Source organism: Mercenaria mercenaria, chromosome 15, assembly GCF_021730395.1.
Source record: "Mercenaria mercenaria strain notata chromosome 15, MADL_Memer_1, whole genome shotgun sequence".
Taxonomy (NCBI): Eukaryota; Metazoa; Mollusca; class Bivalvia; order Venerida; family Veneridae; genus Mercenaria; species Mercenaria mercenaria.
The window spans coordinates 21,580,069-21,600,197 of record NC_069375.1 but is presented as its reverse complement, the minus strand read 5'-3'; the positions used below and the strand labels follow the sequence as shown (position 1 = coordinate 21,600,197).

Below are 20,129 nucleotides of genomic sequence, written 5' to 3'. Positions count from 1 at the left end.
CACCCCCTCAAAGAGCTAAAAGAAGTGTGTCGGTTATTATGGCATCTGAAGTGGAGATCAAAGCGGTTAGTTGCCCGAGATTGTCATGGCATTACGTCATGTTTTCGCGCCATGTGACACATCACTGTCTGATCGTACTTTCTCGATTCCTTAAATTGTCGAGAAGAAATCAATAAAAAAGTTTTTTCTTTATCTTTTTTTAAAAGCGAATGTGCAATATCCCGAATAAACTGACATGTAAATGTGTCGTGAACGATGATAGTGGATAGCCTACCTCTGTGACCTATTTGCCCTCAAGGAATTTACATTATTGTTTGAAAAGAATATCTAACAAAGTGTTGTGTCAAAAAATACATGTACTATGAATAATTTAAAACTTATTAAAATCCGCAACAACATCATACTGCTTTATTTTAAAACCACATTTCTATTTACGTTCACGAGGTCACGTAACCTATTCTGCCGTGCTAACAGAAATCTGTTTGCCAAAAATCGTTTTACTCCATGTATTTAAATTGCTGCCGCTTTTTCATTATTTAAGATTTTTTAATTGTGTTTTTTGTATATTCTGGTCAAGAGTCTGAATTTTATAAACATAGTATGTACCGTTTATTTACTTTAAGAAAGAAGTAAATAATCAAGATCGCGCTGTTTGAAATTTTACAAAACATTATATGAAAATCTGATCGTTTTTAAAGAATTTTGCCTACATTCCTGTCGATATCTTATTAAAATTGTTATAGAACTCAAACTGTATTAGTTCTCAAGCGGTGTTGAAAATTTGAAGCGATTACATTGAAAAATGAATGCACCACGCGCGTTTATTGTGTCAAAAGTAACCGCGATGTAAATAAGATATTACGATAGGGCGCACGTGTTTGTGGAATGGAAAATTACCAGCATGACGTTTTGATATTTTTACGATTCGCGGGTAAATTCCAGTCAATCCAGGTAATTTTGCCTGATGTATTAATTTCTCAATTTGGTAAAGTTACCACGTAAAAACCACTCGCCCGATCGGTGGAGTAGTCCATTCGTGCAAAGAGCTATAAAAATAATAATATACTTATTTGCAAAAATATGCGGCCCGATTTTACCGCTAAAAAAGTTTAGGGTCGGCGGTAAAAAAATAGGGTAGGTCGGGCCACCGGAAACAAACAATTTTTTTTTTACGCCTAACCGAGTATATTTCCCTTTGTTCTAAAGCTGGTGAAATTTACTTAAGATTATTGATATCTAATTTCTATAAAACATACATTTTGCTTCCACCAGTTGCTTGTACTGCAGCAATATGAAAGTCTGGAGGAATCTAATACAGCTATACAATAAAGATTCTACCCTAGATTTATCTATGATTTACTTGTAACAAATGTCCAGGGTAAAAGGTTATAAGACAGAATTTGGAAACCAGTCTCAAAACCCAAATATCTGATTGGCTGGTTCTGAGCTCAGTCTTGAAATTGACCAATGGCAATGTAGCAGTCTTAGACTGGTCCCCAAACTCAGTTTTATAAGCTTGGAGAAAGGACAGGACTAAATTGTCAGTAATTTTATGCAACAGGACAGAATCATTGGACCAGTCAGAAACAAGTCTTTGAATGCTACAACATTTAGTTTAGTTAATGTTTCAGATATTGCTTATGTGATTAAAATATGGATGACTAACAAGACAGTAAGGTAAACAGCTTTTATTCAGTACGATAGATCTAAAAATGTACTGAATGATTCTTTTACCTTACACAGGCTGCTATCATAAAGGGGTGAGATAAATGATATTTTCTGGTGTATACTGAATACTGCCACAGTGCCGCTATATATGTATACAATAAACAAAGACAATACACACATAAATGTCTTGCAGTATATTTGTATTGGAATGTAAAAATTTTACATAAACAGACTCATGTCTTTCCAAATACTTTGTGTAAGTTCTGCTATTCACATCTATGAAGTACGCTGAAATAATAAAATAAAAAGTGGACAATTTTGTAGAATGTTAATTGAGAGGTATATGGTAAATCATACAAATATCCTGCCAGCTGTACTTGGTACAGGTACACAATACTATGTATCTGGAGGTTGCATGTTTAATCCCCTGACACAGCATATCTTCTCCAGGGCTATTTTACCATGATAGCTTGTAACTCATCATCCACCTTGAACACAAGTGAAGAAGTTGTCAATTAGTTATGGTGAACAAGCGAGTACATTTTTGTACAGGTAAAGAATCTCAGAACATTAGTTAAACTAATTAACAGTTGTTAAGTTAAATAACTAAAGTACTGTTGAAAAAATTAAGTTAAACCAATTAAGATATAAACAATACTAACAAACAATAAATCATATTAAATATTCTTACTAGGCCAAAAGTTCCACATCCTGGCTAACTCATGCCACATGGCTTTAGCCTTACTGCGAAATTTCTTGTCATTGTCAAGATACATATACACAAACTTGTTTAATTATGTCTACTCAATGTGTTTACAATCGTCACTAAATTAGGCTAATATTAATGTATAATAGGAGTACACATGTGTAAATGTAAGCAATAAATCTAGTATGGAAGCACGAGGGTATGTGATTTTTTCCAGAAAATGTATCAATACTTGGGTCATTATATATCTGTTTTGCATCATAGCCAACCAGTAAAGACTTGAGGTAGGAGGAAGAGATGTTTATTTCTTTCTGATAACACAGTTTAAAATTAAACCTGTAAATTATACAACTACCAAGAGTCTGGCATAGTAATACCTGCTCTGTTAGAGAACTAAAAGTAACTGCCAACAACCCCACATAAATCAGAGGTGGAAAACGCATGATTTCAGACACAATGTCTTTTATCAAATCGTCACACTGAACATGCACTCTGCCCAGGGATCGAACTCATGACCCTGAGATCCACAGATCTGTGCTCTCCTACTGAGCTGAGCCAAAGGGCTGACATGACAATAACTCTCCTTAACATTCACAAACGGCGGCATGACATTTGATAACAAATAATGTAAACTATTTTGGAGGATAGTCCATTTAGAACCTTCATCTGTACTTTCATTGATTAAAAATCATTTTATTATAAAGTCCTTATTTTGAGGAGATCAAATGAATCATTTTGTCTGAAAAAGACTCTCCAGAAAAATTTCAGAACATTTATAATCTCAAAAAATCTAGTTAAAGCTACAAAAGTTAAGGATTTCGCATCAAATGTGAGCAGACAGCACTTTGAGCTATAGGTCTTACACTAATGTAAGACTTTGTCTGATTGTTTGATATGTGGTGTGCTTAAACTTGCACCAGTTCAGAAAACATTTTATTAAAGGAACATTTTCAAGTACTTTATAAAAGTACTGTATGAACTAAAAATAATACAGTCAATTAAAATGCATGTGCTGTGAAATCATTTAAAACCTTTACCCTGCTTAAATTTCTAAAATGGACTCATCTATCATTCAATTTGGGCAGTACCATTATTCGAAGGGGTGTTCACTGAAAATTCACTGACTGAACAACGAACACTGCAGACCATGATCAGCCAGCACAGACATGCAGATGCAGGCTGATCTTGGTCTGCACTGGTCGAAAAGGCAAAAATCACTTGCCGGCAACAGGCTAAAGGTTAGATTTGCTGATGATTCATTTTCAGGGTTGCATAAATCGATGAAATTGAATCCTTAAAAGTTAATGAACAAATAAAATTCAAATTTTTTTTAATTATCAAATCTAGAATTAACAAATTCATGCGCACATCAGCAGTGGTTTTCACTGAAACCGTGAAATTTTAAGTCAACACAATTAAATGATTTCAAAGTATATGCAATAACATGCTTAAATAAAGATCAGCATTTGACAAGATTTACACAGGTGGTTCATATCACAATCACTAAACAATTTTGGCCTTGTAAGCATGCTGTACATGATTGATTCATGTAACAACCATCAATCAAAACTGGCTATGTAAGCATACTCCATGCTGTATATGACTGATTCATGTAACAATCATCAATCAAGATTGGCTACGTAAGCATACTCCATGCTGTACATGATTGATTCATGTAATAATCATCAATCAAAATTGGCTAAGTAAGCATACTCCATGCTGTACATGATTGATTCATGTAACAATCATCAATCAAGATTGGCTATGTAAGCATACTCCATGCTGAACATGATTGATTCATGTAACAACCATCAATCAAAATTGGCTATGTAAGCATACTCCATGCTGTACATGATTGATTCATGTAACAACCATCAATAAAAATTGGCTATGTAAGCATACTCCATGCTGTACATGATTGATTCATGTAACAATCATCAATCAAGATTGGCTATGTAAGCATACTCCATGCTGAACATGATTGATTCATGTAACAATCATCAATCAAAATTGGCTATGTAAGCATACTCCATGCTGTATATAATCGCAACAAACAATACACTTGTCATATAAACATATAAAATAAAACACAAAAGCATATAAGAACAATGAAATGAGAATGAAAAATTACAAAGTCAGTAATACACAAGAACTAACATGATACTGCAAGATAACCTTTAACCACGCCAGATGCAAAATTAACATGATTTACAATAACAAAACAATTTCGACCTCATAAAAGTTAATAATGTATTCATCAGTCAAATTCAATGTTTAAAGCAGCTCATATCATGACTCAGTGGAGAATTAAGAAATATGAGCAAGAACTTTTACATGATAATTATGAATTTGTTATTAAAAATAAAGGGTTGTATTTAACACAAAACTTTGTTTGTAAATTGTGTAGTAAAATTCTTTACACTTTATGCACAGTATAAAATCATAACATTATACAGAGTGATTTTCCCTGTAATTCTTTGCTTATAACAAATTATCAACATCAGTACTATTCGTTTATGGGTAGACATTTTTTTTTTAAAGAGATTAGATTATATTGACTTCTAGATCTGGTGATGAATTAAGTTTAGTGTAAGTTCTCTGTTACAACCAGTCATCATTCTGCAATAAGTCTTTATAGAATTTTCTGACATTCTTGTACCTATTGCTTAACTGTTACAACTACCTGAGAAAAAATGTATTCACTTTCAACAGCCCGTAATTAAAATAAGTCACTAACTAATTTGTCTACAATCTATATTTAAGAAATAAAGTATAACAGAAGCGTGTTTTAATTGATTTAAACATGAAGAAGACGTTTAATGTCCCTCTAAATCATTCCATGCTTCCCATACAAGTAACTAATTCCGCAAGTCAATGTAATCAATTAAATAACGCTTTTGCTATCTACTATTTCATCCTAATATGTCTAATATGTAATACAGTAGTCCATATATTGTAGAACTATTTCTTGGACCCTTAATAGTAAGTCGACATGACATCAGCATTAACATGTATCATTTAAAATTCACATGATTTTGTCATATTAAAATTTATACATATCATATATGTATATTTTGATATATTCTAAAATAATTGCACCATTTGACTAGTAACAAAACATACATAAAAAGCGTAAAACAAACACATACAGTGGAATTATGCTTTGTAATGTTCCAAAATGAAATTATCATATCTATACACATGCTATATTTAAATGTTCACATCACAACTTACAACCTAACTACTTCTATCATATCATTCCTACAAATATTTTATGCAGATAAAAAAAAAACGCTTAAGCTCATCTTCTGGGCTCGTATTCATTAACGTTTGAAGTGTTAACTTTCTCTATAGCATAGTCATACTGCTGAAATTTTGACAAGTCATCATTAACTACAGAACGTAATTTCCATCTCATCTATGCATGTTTGACAATGCCAGAGCACAATGTACATTTAGCATTTTGAAGTCAAAGTTTCAGACTTTTAAACATTTTTGAATATGGGCCTTGATCTGGACACTGAAATTACACAAAACAAAAAAAAGCACACATACACATACAAAACATTTAGTATTTGTGTAGAGCCAGGAATGTGCACACAGATTTTACTAAACAAGCATACAGCCATGTTCACAAACACAATATTTTACACAGACCTACATGTGTTTCCAACAATTATGAGTCATATCTCAGTGTATTGATTTCTTTCTTCAAAATAATAAATGTTAACACCTATCACATGATGTTACATACCGGTAAACAAACAAACTTATAATGGATTTAATCTTGTAGCCTACAAAATTATCTTCAAGTTTTCATTCTTATGTTTGTCATATATTTCAACAGACAGTTGGGAAGTTATGACTCTGTTCAAGCAATGTGAATATAATAACATGAGAAATCAAACATGATTAGCAATATCAAGAATACTAAATTTCATGCTAAAACTTTTAAAAACATGCAAATTAAGTTATACATTTAAACATTACAAAATGCAGAGAAAGAATAAATAACTAATTCTAGATTATAATCTGAATGTAAGTAAAATGGAAATGAAATACACATGTAAACAGTAGGCCGCCTAAAGTGTTCAGCTGTTTGTTACTATAGAAACAAAATCATCTCGACCTTAAATGGTATTTGTATAAAACATATTTCTGAATTTTCACTTTCGACAGTTTAAAACATAAAATAGAACACAAAAAGAATTCTAAAATTTTGGGTATTAAGCTCAGCAAGTTATCATGTATTTATTTACATTTAATCAATTAATCTGTTAACAACAAACAGAAACTATTATTAACAGTTAAATACGTTGTTTACAAATAACTTTGATAAAAGCTTGCTAAATACGACACTTCATTATACACTATCAATAATATTCATTCATTTCATGTGTATTCGGAGAACAGTCTAAACTATTTCCACCAAGGTAACAGGGACAACTTCAGAACTGTAGACGAGGCTGATAAGTCAAGGGCACCAGTTCTTAATGTTGCCCCTCTAACAGTGGGACAACTGTTTTTACATATCCGAACACACAAATGTAGTTGATATGACTAACAGTGATTCAAAATGCTTTATACGATCATGGTCCACTTAACATTTGATACGAGAGACGTCATTCCTTGTAGAGAATAAGGTAAAAATAAATGATATGGTCATGAAAGATATGTGAGATAAAATGAGACAGAATGAGTATAGATTACATTGAACATTCCAGTAATGAAAAATACAACCATTTACCAAACAAGCAAAATGTATTAAAGCATAATTACACGTAAGTAAAGCTCGGACATTTATATCTGAAATATACACAAACATTGGCAGCTTTCAGTACATACCAGCACTACTTTCTTCAAGTTTATCAAATTCATTTTGAGTAATAATGCCACCTATCACAAAAATAGAAAATTCTGAGTAAAAGCTGATCTTGTCATTTAAGAATGTATATATCTCTGTCACTGTAAAATGAATAAAAATTTTAGCAAAAAACTGAACATGGTCTGTATTTTCTCCTGACAATGAAATGGTAATATAAAACCATTATCATAAGTGTACATAACACGTAAAACGTAACGCACATGCTCATATCTAAATTACTAAACCCCCATCCAAATATAATTGATTTATTCTCATTATAACCTCTGTTACGATCATTTTTGAAATGTCCGTAATGCAGATCTATATTTTTATCTATCACAGATAGTTTTGCTAACTTTTCTACCTTCTTGTTTTGCCGCTTTTCTGATTTCTGCTGTCTTAAAGATCTGATTTTTTCCAGATCATTCTTTCTCTGTTGCAATTCCCACCAATCAAGCTTGTTACTGTCATTATCTGCGGACTTACTGGTTCTTCCTACTTCCTCCTCATTACTGTCGTCTGCTACAGGCACAATATTTAGTCTCGCATAAAATGAAAGCAAAAACTCTAAAACTTTGTCGTTACTCCAATTATCACCATTACGACATTCTGGGCACAGCTTTTTAGAAGGAAACTGGATCTTTGGATGTTTCGGATCCTCAGATTGGTCGCCATGGAGTCTCTTGTTCGCCATGTTGTGTGCTCGCCACAACCACATTACAGCGCCCTCTGGTGTTCTGTCATCTGGAGTAATGAAGTCTACCATTTTGAGGAAATGTTCCACACAAATCTGACAGCCGAAGAAATATTTCATGTAGCCCTGTATAGCACTAAGGACGTCCAGTGGTACATCTTTAGGATCTGAAAATGGAAAACATACATAAGAAGCTTGGGTGTTTTTCATTATTTTTAAAATCTTCAACAAATTCTCGAGTGCACTATGCTGAAATCTAGATATTTTCAACACAAATGCAATGTTTGTAAATCACAATTGTAGTTTGGATGTTGCAGGATTTATTTGTTGATTTAACATTTTCACATTGATCCATTTAACAAAAATTGTTTTACAAACTTCTCATAACTCACTTTACTGCCATTGTTTTGACTGCTTTCTCTTTGTACACGCTAGAGCAGATAACAAAATGTCTGAAAGAGCTGAAGGTATCAATGGGCAAAAATAAATATTGCAACATCATTTAATATCATGAGTATGAAATTTTTTGATTTTGGTGGCTGCTTTGTGGGGAAATGAATGCATGGATTTGAACTTCTGAAGATAAAATGAATCCGGATTATCTGTTTGTTGGGATACAATATCCAGGACTGATGCAACCTCAAAAATTAGTCCCTAACAAACGATTTGTACTGTCAAAAATACCAACATTATATCAGTATTCCACCATTATCACAGTATTCTGCCATTTTTTTATAAAAAATAAAAGTTGTAAATCACTAAAACACAATAATATACACACTTGCTCTTCCTTTCTGGTATGCTGCTACTGTAAGAGTGTGGAACAGTGTCCACATTCCACATGGGTAGCCTCTAAACCGCGCCTCACTTCCTGCGCAACCAACCCACTCTATACGCTCTGGGAGAAATTCTTCCATCGACTGGAATTTGAAAGCATAAACTTCTTTTGGAGTAAAGTTTCCGAAAGTTACAATCTTAAATCAAAGTGAAAACTAACAGATAAACAAAATGCAATTATTGCATATTCTACCAGAGATTTTGTAAATATATTGTGTACCTTGTTTCATACACTTACGATAAAGGTGGATGCGTTTCAAATATCATACAATTGTCAGAAATGATGAAAAATTGAGTGCGTTTGTTTAGATGGCCCACCTACCTCATCTAAAGATGTTTGACAATTGTAAACAACTGAAAAACATTATTTCAGTTTGAATTGCAACAGTATTGTATTGTAAGAATTGTGTGGAAGATGAAAAACATGTAATACTTTACTGTCCGTTATATAAGCAGTTAAGAGATAAGTTATACAATGCTGCGAAAGATATTTTTGCCACAGATGAATGACTCTGATAAGTTTATATGGCTTTTCTCCAATAATGAAGTAGCTAGACACACTGCTGGAACCTGCTTTTATATTTTAAAATGTAGGAAAAGTATTTTATTTTGTAAATAGATATAATTTTCTTATCTGTAAATACCGTCCGTACCTTGTTCGTTTTAAAGAACTTTAAAAACAATATTTATAAATTCTGGTACATAATGTGACTAGGTTTTAGTTTATTTAAGTCTAGTGTAACTATTCACCCCTTTTTATAAAGAGTGATGTTTTAAGTCCGTGTTTTATATAAAGATCTGGAACATTGTTAATATGTATATATGTATTCTGTCTCTTATAGCTCTGTATAGAGCGGCATATGTACATTGTTGTTTTACTATGTGATTTAATATATGCTGTACATGTGATGAGACATAAATAAAATAAAACAAGAGTGCAAGAATGTCACAATATACGCCCGTCACAGCAAATTTCTTTACTCTAGCACCTGTATTTGCAAATGGAATTTTAATTTTGTGGTTGTTTAGTAATAACTAAGTGTTTTGTTTTCTAAGTCCACAAAAAAACTCCTTACCAGGTAGAGATACCTTAAAATACACCTAAAATTGGAAAGTAACATCTATGTTGTACCACAGAAAAGTGGTCTTGGTTTTTCCCTACAGTCAATTATAAAAAAGTTACAATATAAGTTATTTATAGTAACAACTAAGGAAGTTAATCTTAAAAAAAAAAAAAAAAAAAAAAAAAAAAAAAAAAAAAAAAAAAAAAAATTGTAAGTCCTCACAAAAATCTTTACCAGGTAGAGACTGGTCAAAATACACCTCAAAATTGGATGTAGCATGCATGTTGTACTACAGAAAAGTGGTCTCGATTTTTCCCTACGACTAGTAATGAAAAAGTTACAATATAAGCTATTTATAGTAACAACAAAGGGAAGTAATTCTAAAGAAGGGAACTGCGCATGACACTTCGTCTCATGATGGTGTATAATTGTGTCAAGTAACATCAAAATCCCTCCATGCATGAAGAAGAAATGCTTCGGACAAAGTCATTCTTGTATCTGACCTTTGGCCTCTAAGTGTGACCTTGACCTTAGACCTAGGGACCTGGTTCTTGCGCATGACACTACGTCTCGTGGTGGTATACATTTGTGCCAAGTTATATCAAAATCCCTCTAAGCATGAAGAAGAAATGCTCCGGACAAGGTTTTCATTCTTGTATCCTTTGACCTCTAAGTGTGACCTTGACCTTAGACCTAGAGACCTGGTTCTTGCGCATGACACTCCGCCTCATGGTGGTGAACATTTGTGCCAAGTTATATCAAAATCCCTCTATGCATGAAGAAGATATGCTCCGGACAAAGTTTTCATTCTTGTATCCTTTGACCTCCAAGTGTGACCTTGACCTTAGACCTAGGGACCTGGTTCTTGCGCATGACACTCCTTCTCATGATGATGAACAATTGTGCCAACTTTCATCAAAATCCCTCTATGGATGAAGAAGATATGCTCCGGACAAAGTCATTCTTGAATTTGACCTTTGACCTCTAAGTGTGACCTTGACCTTAGACCTAGGAACCTGGTTCTTGCGCATGACACTCCGTCTCATGATGGTGAACAACAGTGCCAAGTTTCATCAAAATCCCTTCATGCATGTAGAAGATATGCTCCGGACAAGGTCTGTGGACGCCGCCCGCCCGCCCGCCCGCCCGCCAACCCGCCTGCCCGCCCGCCCGCCAGGGGCGTTCCCATAATACGTCCCGTTTTTCAAACGGGCGTATAATAATAATAAAATAATGTCATTTATGGGTCAGTTTCCAGTTAACACATCCAGTGTACTGAAAACTGTTGATATTAGCAAATTATAACATTTTTAGGCTTTGTAATGAACCTGTAACCTGTCAAATATTCAATTAGCCAAAAGCTCCTTTATCAAGAACCTGAACATGCCTTTTGTTGTAGTTCTAATGTTTATGTTTCACTGAAATTTTATAAAAATCTGTGAAAATTTAAACAAAACAGAGTAACTAGAAAATTTGGGATTCTAGTGTGTAAGTTTAAGTTTTGGACCAAGTTTTGATGAATACATGACTAGAAATGGTACCCTAACTGAACTGGTTTGATCTCACTGTGTTGCAGACATACCTGTTTATCATCTAGCGCAGTGATCCACTGATCCCCTGTAATATCTGAGCCAGCACTTCGTAACCATGCTGATACCTTAAACAGATAGTCTGACACTTCTTCTCTACCAGGGAAGTACTGTAAAACAAGAGGTATAGTATTACTGTGAAATCATTCAATTTTCTGGGCAACATTTTGCGATTCTAACCAAAATAATCATTTCATAGGATTATGATTTTTAACTTTCAAAGATAAAATCACTTGTTTATTGGGACTTCACTTGTCTTCATGGACTAATTCAATCAATGAATCCATGAAAATTAGCCCTCTGCAAGTAATACTTATTTTACAGTATGTACTACTTAAAAAATTACATGTCTGGTCCCAGAAAAAAAAAAAGTTCTGTAATTTTTCAAATAGTGTCAAGGTTTTCACCACCCCACTGTCATGTTAAATCCTTTCCCATATAAAGAATTTTGAACTTATCTGTTGGTTCATTAAATTACCCTTTCCAAGCATTTGATAAATCATGTAACACTAGTCTGTTTATCTTATAATGTTTCTAAATTTCATTTAATTTAATAGTTCTTTGCAAGTATCAATTAAAAACATGCATCTTCATCCGCCACCAGTATGATGTAGAAGCAGGTTCTGTTTCCTTGCATAAAAATAGAAAAGCAAGTTGATAAATTATCAAATTAATTTTTTTTGTGTTTTTCAACAGTATTTCAGTTATGTAACGGTAATATCAAATTAAAGGAATCATACGTACTGGTATTTACAAAAAGCTACAAATTCAGGATAACTGAAACCACTCCTAACACTTAATCCACTGTAAAAAAATATATCTGCCGAAACCTTACGGGCAAGGATATCAACATCAACTGTAAAAACATTAACTGTGTTATTAGATGATCTGATGCTACAAACCTTAGCGAGCACGCTCATGAACTGTTTCAATGCTTTCAATTTCTCACCACCAATATCTCGGCAAATTGCAATCTCCTGTCTTAGGGAGTAATGTAAAGTTGATTCTAAATCCTTCATATATACTGCTGGCCTGAAATATAAAACTTCATTAAAAAGGGTATAAAACACACTATATTCTGCAAATACAATTAGAGAGTAACATTAAAATTTATCAATGATTACAATAATCATAACATTCAATAACTCTTAAATTTGCCATCCAAGAAAAATATTCCTGAAAATATTCCTGATAATTTATAATTATTTACTCTGTTTTCTTCCCCCTCACTTTCTTGGTACCTTCTTTTAACCCTTACCATGCTGGACATGATTGATTCTGCCTTTGCGACCAGTGTAGACCAAGATCAGCCAGCACATCCGTGCAGTCTGATCATGGTCTGCACTGTTCGCTCTTCAGTCAGTAAATTTTCAGTAAACACCCCTTCAAATGATAAATGGTACTGCCCAAAATGGAAGATGGACCAGTCCATTATTGAAATTTAGCATGGTAAGGGTTAATGAACAGATACTTAATAATAAACAAGTGAATGAAGTATTGCCATGTAATACAAAGTCTACTACTGGAAGGTGAATAATTATATCAACTGTAGTATAATCTAACGATACGATATTTGTCAATGACGTTATTTACAATATTGTGCTATGTATATAGTATACAACATGTTATGATGCAATATATGTATTAACATTTCATTTTTAAACTGGTGGGAAAATGTGAGTAATAGGAGAAAAATTATAATGAAATACTTCTAAAGGGAAGTTATTCTGCAGAAAATACACCCACATTCTTCCTTAATTGGGTCCATATGACACATCAGCTTGTTATGTTATTTGAATATCCAAGCATGGATGATAAAAGGTACAGACAGGACAAGAAAAGTGACCTAAAATATTTGACCTCCAATGTGACTTGACCTCTAGGTTAGGGATCTGAGTGTTGCGCACATTATGTTTATTTATTACGAGGAATATTTGTTTCAAGTAATATTAAAATGCCAAAATTGAAAGAAAAGTTATTGTGCAGACACAGAAGAACAGACACAGTTAACCTTTAACCTTCATAAGTGACCTTCACCTCTGACCTAGTGATTATTTGAGTTGCATATCATACATCATTCAGTGGAACATTTGTGCCAAAATCCCTTAATGGATGGCATAGTTGAGCAGACACATAGGCACAGTTAATTTTTGACACCAAAATTGTGACCTTGGGCTAGGGGTATGTGAGTTGTGCATCACACATTGTCTCTTAATTGGGAATATTTCTGCTAAATACTATCATAATCCCTCTGTTACTATCATAATCCCTCAACAGATGGTACAGTAACAGACAGGACACAAAACAGATTCTGTTAATACCATTATAACATTTGACCTACAAGTATGACCTTCACCTTTAAGCTATGGGTTTGGGTGTTATGCATAACACTTGGTCTATGGGAGCATTTGCACCAAGTAATACCAAAATCCTTTGATGGATGATTTACAGACCAAACAAGAACTAGAGCTATCACTAAAGGTGATGAATGTACCCCCCACATGCACTGACACAGTACATTGCAATTTGACGCACACAAGATTGCATAATTATGTGGACTGTATGTATATAGACTGTATGTATACAGTATAGTAACAAAAAACAAAGTCCCATAACTATGCAGAATATTCATCTAAAAGAACGTAACATGCACCATGCACAACTAGGGCTGGTACTGATCACTTGTGTGAAGTTTCATTAAATTGTGTGCAAGGGTTCGGAAGATTAGGCGCGCACAAGATTGCATATGCAGACTGTATGTACATAGTATGTTAACAAGAAACAAAGTCCCATAACTCTGCAAATTTTGTCGTTGAAAGAACCTAACATGCCCCATGCACAACTACTGTTATTACTGATCACTTGTGTGAAGTTTCATTAAATTGTGTCAAGGGGATGAGGAGAGATGGTGCGCACAAGATTGTGTCTATGTATATAGTATAGTAACAACAAGAGGACCATGATGGTCCTGAATCGCTCGCCTCTTCCCACATGATCCAGTTTTGAGTATGACGTCGTTTTTTCTATTATTTGACATAGTGATCTAGTTTTTGAGCTCATGTGACCCAGTTTTGAACTTGACCTAGATATTATCAAGATAAAAATTCTGACCATTTTTCATGAAGATCCATTGAAAAATATGGTCTCTAGAGAGGTCACAAGGTTTTTCTATTATTTGACCTATTGACCTAGTTTTTTAAAACACGTGACCCAGTTTCAAACTTGACCTAGATATCATCGAGGTGAACATTCTGACCAATTTTCATGAAGATCCATTCAAGGGTATGGCCTCTAGAGAGGTCAAAAGGTTTTTCTATTTCAAGACCTACTGACCTAGTTTTTGATCGCAGTTGACCCAGTTTCAAACTTGACCTAGATATCATCAAGAAAAACATTCAGACCAACTTTCGTACAGATCCCATGAAAAATATGGCCTCTAGAGAGGTCACGTTTTTTCATTATTTGACCTACTGACCTACTTTTTGATGGCATGTGACCCACTTTCGAACTTGACCTAGATATCATCAAGATGAACATTCTGACCAATTTTCATACAGATCCCATGGAAAATATGACCTCCAGGGAGGTCACAATAATTTTCTATTTTTAGATCTACTGACATAGTTTTGGACCGCAGTTGACCCAGTTTCGAATTTGACCTAGATATTATCAAGATGAACATTCAGACCAACTTTCATGCAGATCCCATGAAAAATATGACCTCTAGAGAGGTCACAAGGATTTTCTATCATTTGACCTACTGACCTAGTTTTTGACCGCAGTTGACCCGGTTTCAAACTTGACCTAGATATCATCAAGATGAACATTCAGACCAACTTTCATACAGATCCCATGAAAAATACGGCCTTTAGAGAGGTCACAAGGTTTTTCTATTATCTGACCTACTGACCTAGTTTTTGATAACACGTGACCCAGTTTCGAACTTGACCTAGATATCATCAAGGTGAACGTTCTGACCAATTTTCATGAAGATCCAATGAAATATATGGCCTCTAGAGAGGTCACAAGGTTTTTCTATTTTTAGACCTACTGACCTAGTTTTTGAAGGCACGTGACCCAGTTTCGAACTTGACCTAGATATCATCAAGGTGAACATTCTGACCAATTTTCATGAAGATCCATTGAAAATTATGGCCTCTAGAGAGGTCACAAGGATTTTCTATTATTTGACCTACTGACCTAGTTTTTGACCGCACATGACCCAGTTTCGAACTTGACCTAGATATCACCCAGATGAACATTCTGACCAACTTTAATAAAGATCCCATGAAAAATGTAACCTCTAGAGTGGTCACAAGCAAAAGTTTACGCACGCACGGACGGACGGACGCACGGACGACGGACGCTGCGCGATCACAAAAGCTCACCTTGTCACTATGTGACAGGTGAGCTAAAAAACAAAGTCCCGTAACTCTGCAAAAAAAATTTCTGAAAGAACCTAACATGCCCCATGCACAACTACTGTTGTTACTGATCACTTGTGTGAAGTTTCATTAAATTGTGTCAAGGGGATGAGGAGAGATGGTGCACACAAGATTGTGTCTATGTATATAGTATAGTAACAAAAAACAAAGTCCCATAACTCTGCAATTTTTTTTTCTGGAAGAACCTAACATGCCCCATGCACAACTACTGTTGTTACTGATCACTTGTGTGAAGTTTCATTAAATTGTGTCAAGGGGATGAGGAGAGATGGTGCGCACAAGATTGTGTCTACGGACGGACGGACGGACAGACAGACAGACAACCTGAAACCAGTATACCCCCCCTTACAACTTTGTTGTCGGAGGGTACAAAAGTGGTAAGTGGGTACAAAACAAGAGGACCATGATGGTCCTGAATCGCTCACCTCTTCCCACATGACCCAGTTTTGAGTATGACGTCGTTTTTTCTATTATTTGACATAGTGACCTAGTTTTTGAGCTTATGTGACCCAGTTTTGAACTTGACCTAGATATTATCAAGATAAAAATTCTGACCAATTTTCATGAAGATCCATTGAAAAATATGGTCTCTAGAGAGATCACAAGGTTTTTCTATTATTTGACCTATTGACCTAGTTTTCGAAGGTACGTGACCCTGTTTTGAACTTTACCTAGATATCATCAAGGCGAACATTCTCACTAATTTTCATGAAGATCTCATGAAAAATATGGCCTCTAGAGAGGTCACAAGGTTTTTCTATTTTTAGACCTACTGACCTAGTTTTTGACCGCACGTGACCCAGTTTCGAACTTGACCTAGATATCATCAAGGTGAACGTTCTGACCAATTTTCATGAAGATCCAATGAAATATATGGCCTCTAGAGAGGTCACAAGGTTTTTCTATTTTTAGACCTACTGACCTAGTTTTTGAAGGCACGTGACCCAGTTTCGAACTTGACCTAGATATCATCAAGGTGAACATTCTGACCAATTTTCATGAAGATCCATTGAAAATTATGGCCTCTAGAGAGGTCACAAGGATTTTCTATTATTTGACCTACTGACCTAGTTTTTGACCGCACATGACCCAGTTTCGAACTTGACCTAGATATCACCCAGATGAACATTCTGACCAACTTTAATAAAGATCCCATGAAAAATGTAACCTCTAGAGTGGTCACAAGCAAAAGTTTACGCACGCACGGACGGACGGACGCACGGACGACGGACGCTGCGCGATCACAAAAGCTCACCTTGTCACTATGTGACAGGTGAGCTAAAAAACAAAGTCCCGTAACTCTGCAAAAAAAATTTCTGAAAGAACCTAACATGCCCCATGCACAACTACTGTTGTTACTGATCACTTGTGTGAAGTTTCATTAAATTGTGTCAAGGGGATGAGGAGAGATGGTGCACACAAGATTGTGTCTATGTATATAGTATAGTAACAAAAAACAAAGTCCCATAACTTTGCAATTTTTTTTTCTGGAAGAACCTAACATGCCCCATGCACAACTACTGTTGTTACTGATCACTTGTGTGAAGTTTCATTAAATTGTGTCAAGGGGATGAGGAGAGATGGTGCGCACAAGATTGTGTCTACGGACGGACGGACGGACAGACAGACAGACAACCTGAAACCAGTATACCCCCCCTTACAACTTTGTTGTCGGAGGGTACAAAAGTGGTAAGTGGGTACAAAACAAGAGGACCATGATGGTCCTGAATCGCTCACCTCTTCCCACATGACCCAGTTTTGAGTATGACGTCGTTTTTTCTATTATTTGACATAGTGACCTAGTTTTTGAGCTTATGTGACCCAGTTTTGAACTTGACCTAGATATTATCAAGATAAAAATTCTGACCAATTTTCATGAAGATCCATTGAAAAATATGGTCTCTAGAGAGATCACAAGGTTTTTCTATTATTTGACCTATTGACCTAGTTTTCGAAGGTACGTGACCCTGTTTTGAACTTTACCTAGATATCATCAAGGCGAACATTCTCACTAATTTTCATGAAGATCTCATGAAAAATATGGCCTCTAGAGAGGTCACAAGGTTTTTCTATTTTTATACCTACTGGCCTAGTTTTTGACCGCACGTGACCCAGTTTCGAAAATGACCTAGATATCATCAAGGTGATCATTCAGATCAATTTTCATGAAGATCCATTGAAAAAAAAAATTGGCCACTAGAGAGGTCAAAAGATTTTTCTAATTTTAGACCTACTGACCTAGTTTTTGACCGCAGTTGACCCAGTTTCAAACTTGACCTAGATATCATCAAGATGAACATTCAGACCAACTTTCATACAGATCCCATGAAAAGTATGGCCTCTAGAGTGGTCACAAGTTTTTTTTTATTATTTGACCTACTGACCTAGTTTTTTAAGGCATGTGACCCAGTTTCAAACTTGACCTAGATATCATCAAGATGAACATCTAACTAATTTTCATGAAGATCCATTCAAGGGTATGGCCTCTAGAGAGGTCACAAGGTTTTTCTATTTTTAGACCTACTGACCTAGTTTTTGACCGCAGTTGACCCTGTTTCGAACTTGACCTAGATATCATCAAGATGAACATTCAGACCAACTTTCATACAGATCCCATGAAAAATATGGCCTCTAGAGAGGTCACAAGGTTTTTCTATTATTTCTACTGACCTAGTTTCTGATGGCACGTGACCCACTTTCGAATTTGACCTAGATATCATCAAGGTGAATGTTCTGACCAATTTTCATGAAGATCCATTCAAGGGTATGGCCTCTAGAGAGGTCACAAGGTTTTTCTATTTTTAGACCTACTGACCTAGTGTTTGACCGCAGTTGACCCTGTTTCGAACTTGACCTAGATATCATCAAGATGAACATTCAGACCAACTTTCATACAGATCCCATGAAAAATATGGCCTTTAGAGAGGTCACAAGGTTTTTCTTTTATTTGACCTACTGACCTAGTTTTTGATGGCACGTGACCCAGTTTTGAACTTTACCTAGATATCATCAAGATGAACATTCAGACCAACTTTCATACAGATCCCATGAAAAATATGGCCTCTAGAGAGGTCACAAGGTTTTTCTATTATTTCTACTGACCTAGTTTTTGATGGCACGTGACCCACTTTCGAACTTGACCTAGATATCATCAAGGTGAACGTTCTGACCAATTTTCATGAAGATCTCATGAAATATAAGGCCTCTAGAGAGGTCACAAGGTTTTTCTATTTTTAGACCTACTGACCTAGTTTTTGACCGCACGTGACCCACTTTCGAACTTGACCTAGATATCATCAAGGTGAACGTTCTGACCAATTTTCATGAAGATCTTGTGAAATATATGGCCTCTAGAGAGGTCAAGGTTTTTCTATTTTTAGACCTACTGACCTAGTTTTTGATGGCATGTGACCCAGTTTCGAACTTGACCTAGATATCATCAAGGTGAACATTCTGACCAATTTTCATGAAGATCTTGTGAAATATATGGCCTACAGAGAGGTCACAAGGTTTTTCTATTTTTAGACCTACTGACCTAGTTTTTGACCGCAGTTGACCCAGTTTCGAACTTGACCTAGATATCATCAAGATGAACATTCTGACCAACTTTCAAAAAGATCCCATGAAAAATGTGACCTCTAGAGTGGTCACAAGCAAGTTTACGCACGCACACACGGACGACGGACGCTGCGCGATCACAAAAGCTCACCTTGTCACTATGTGACAGGTGAGCTAAAAACCCTACTGACACCTTTGATCTCAAAGTGTGACCTTGACCTTTGACTAGGGTTCTTGGTGTTGGGCTTGACACTTCGTTTCATTATTGGAAACATTTGTGCCAAGCAATATCAAAATACCTTGATGGATAGAATCAAGAGGAACATGATGGCCCTAAATTGCTTACCTTACTAAAATGGGCAAATGATTTCTTAGTGGTGGACCTCTACACATTGCTATACACCAAATATCTATGCATCAGACCTTGAATTTGGCGGAAGACCACTACGCAATGTTTTAAGCCAAATATTCAGTATCTACGCTCAAAGATTTAGACAAGAAGATTTTTTAAAGTTTTTCCTTTATAAGTCTATGTAAAACAAGTGAACCCCTGAGCAGAGCTAATTTTGACCCAAGGAGCATGATTTGAACGAACTTGGCAGAGGACTATTACACAATGCTACATGCTAAATGTCTAAGTTCTGGGCCTTTTCAGTTTTAGAATAGAAGATTCAAAAACAATTTCCTATTCAAGTCCACGTAAA

The 20,129-nt window shown here is 35.2% G+C and overlaps 1 protein-coding gene across 5 annotated transcripts in view; it reads right to left on the bottom strand.

Annotated features, from left to right (window-relative positions):
- Positions 1-1,851: 1,851 nt before the first annotated feature.
- LOC123546670 (sulfhydryl oxidase 2-like) overlaps positions 1,852-20,129 on the bottom strand; it is a 39,781-nt gene continuing 21,503 nt past the window's right edge. Inside the window, exons 7-12 of one of the 5 annotated variants that reach the window (XM_053524755.1) lie at positions 12,325-12,454; positions 11,416-11,532; positions 8,714-8,852; positions 7,603-8,099; positions 7,154-7,180; positions 1,852-1,956 (exon numbers count right to left, since the gene is read on the bottom strand). In XM_053524755.1, coding sequence (XP_053380730.1) covers positions 7,175-7,180; positions 7,603-8,099; positions 8,714-8,852; positions 11,416-11,532; positions 12,325-12,454 — 889 coding nt within the window. In that variant the 3' untranslated portion in view covers positions 1,852-1,956; positions 7,154-7,174. Of the gene's footprint in view, positions 8,100-8,713; positions 8,853-11,415; positions 11,533-12,324; positions 12,455-20,129 lie in introns of all 5 variants that reach the window. The other 4 variants (XR_008367379.1, XM_053524753.1, XM_053524754.1 and 1 more) reach the window with 4 other exon arrangements.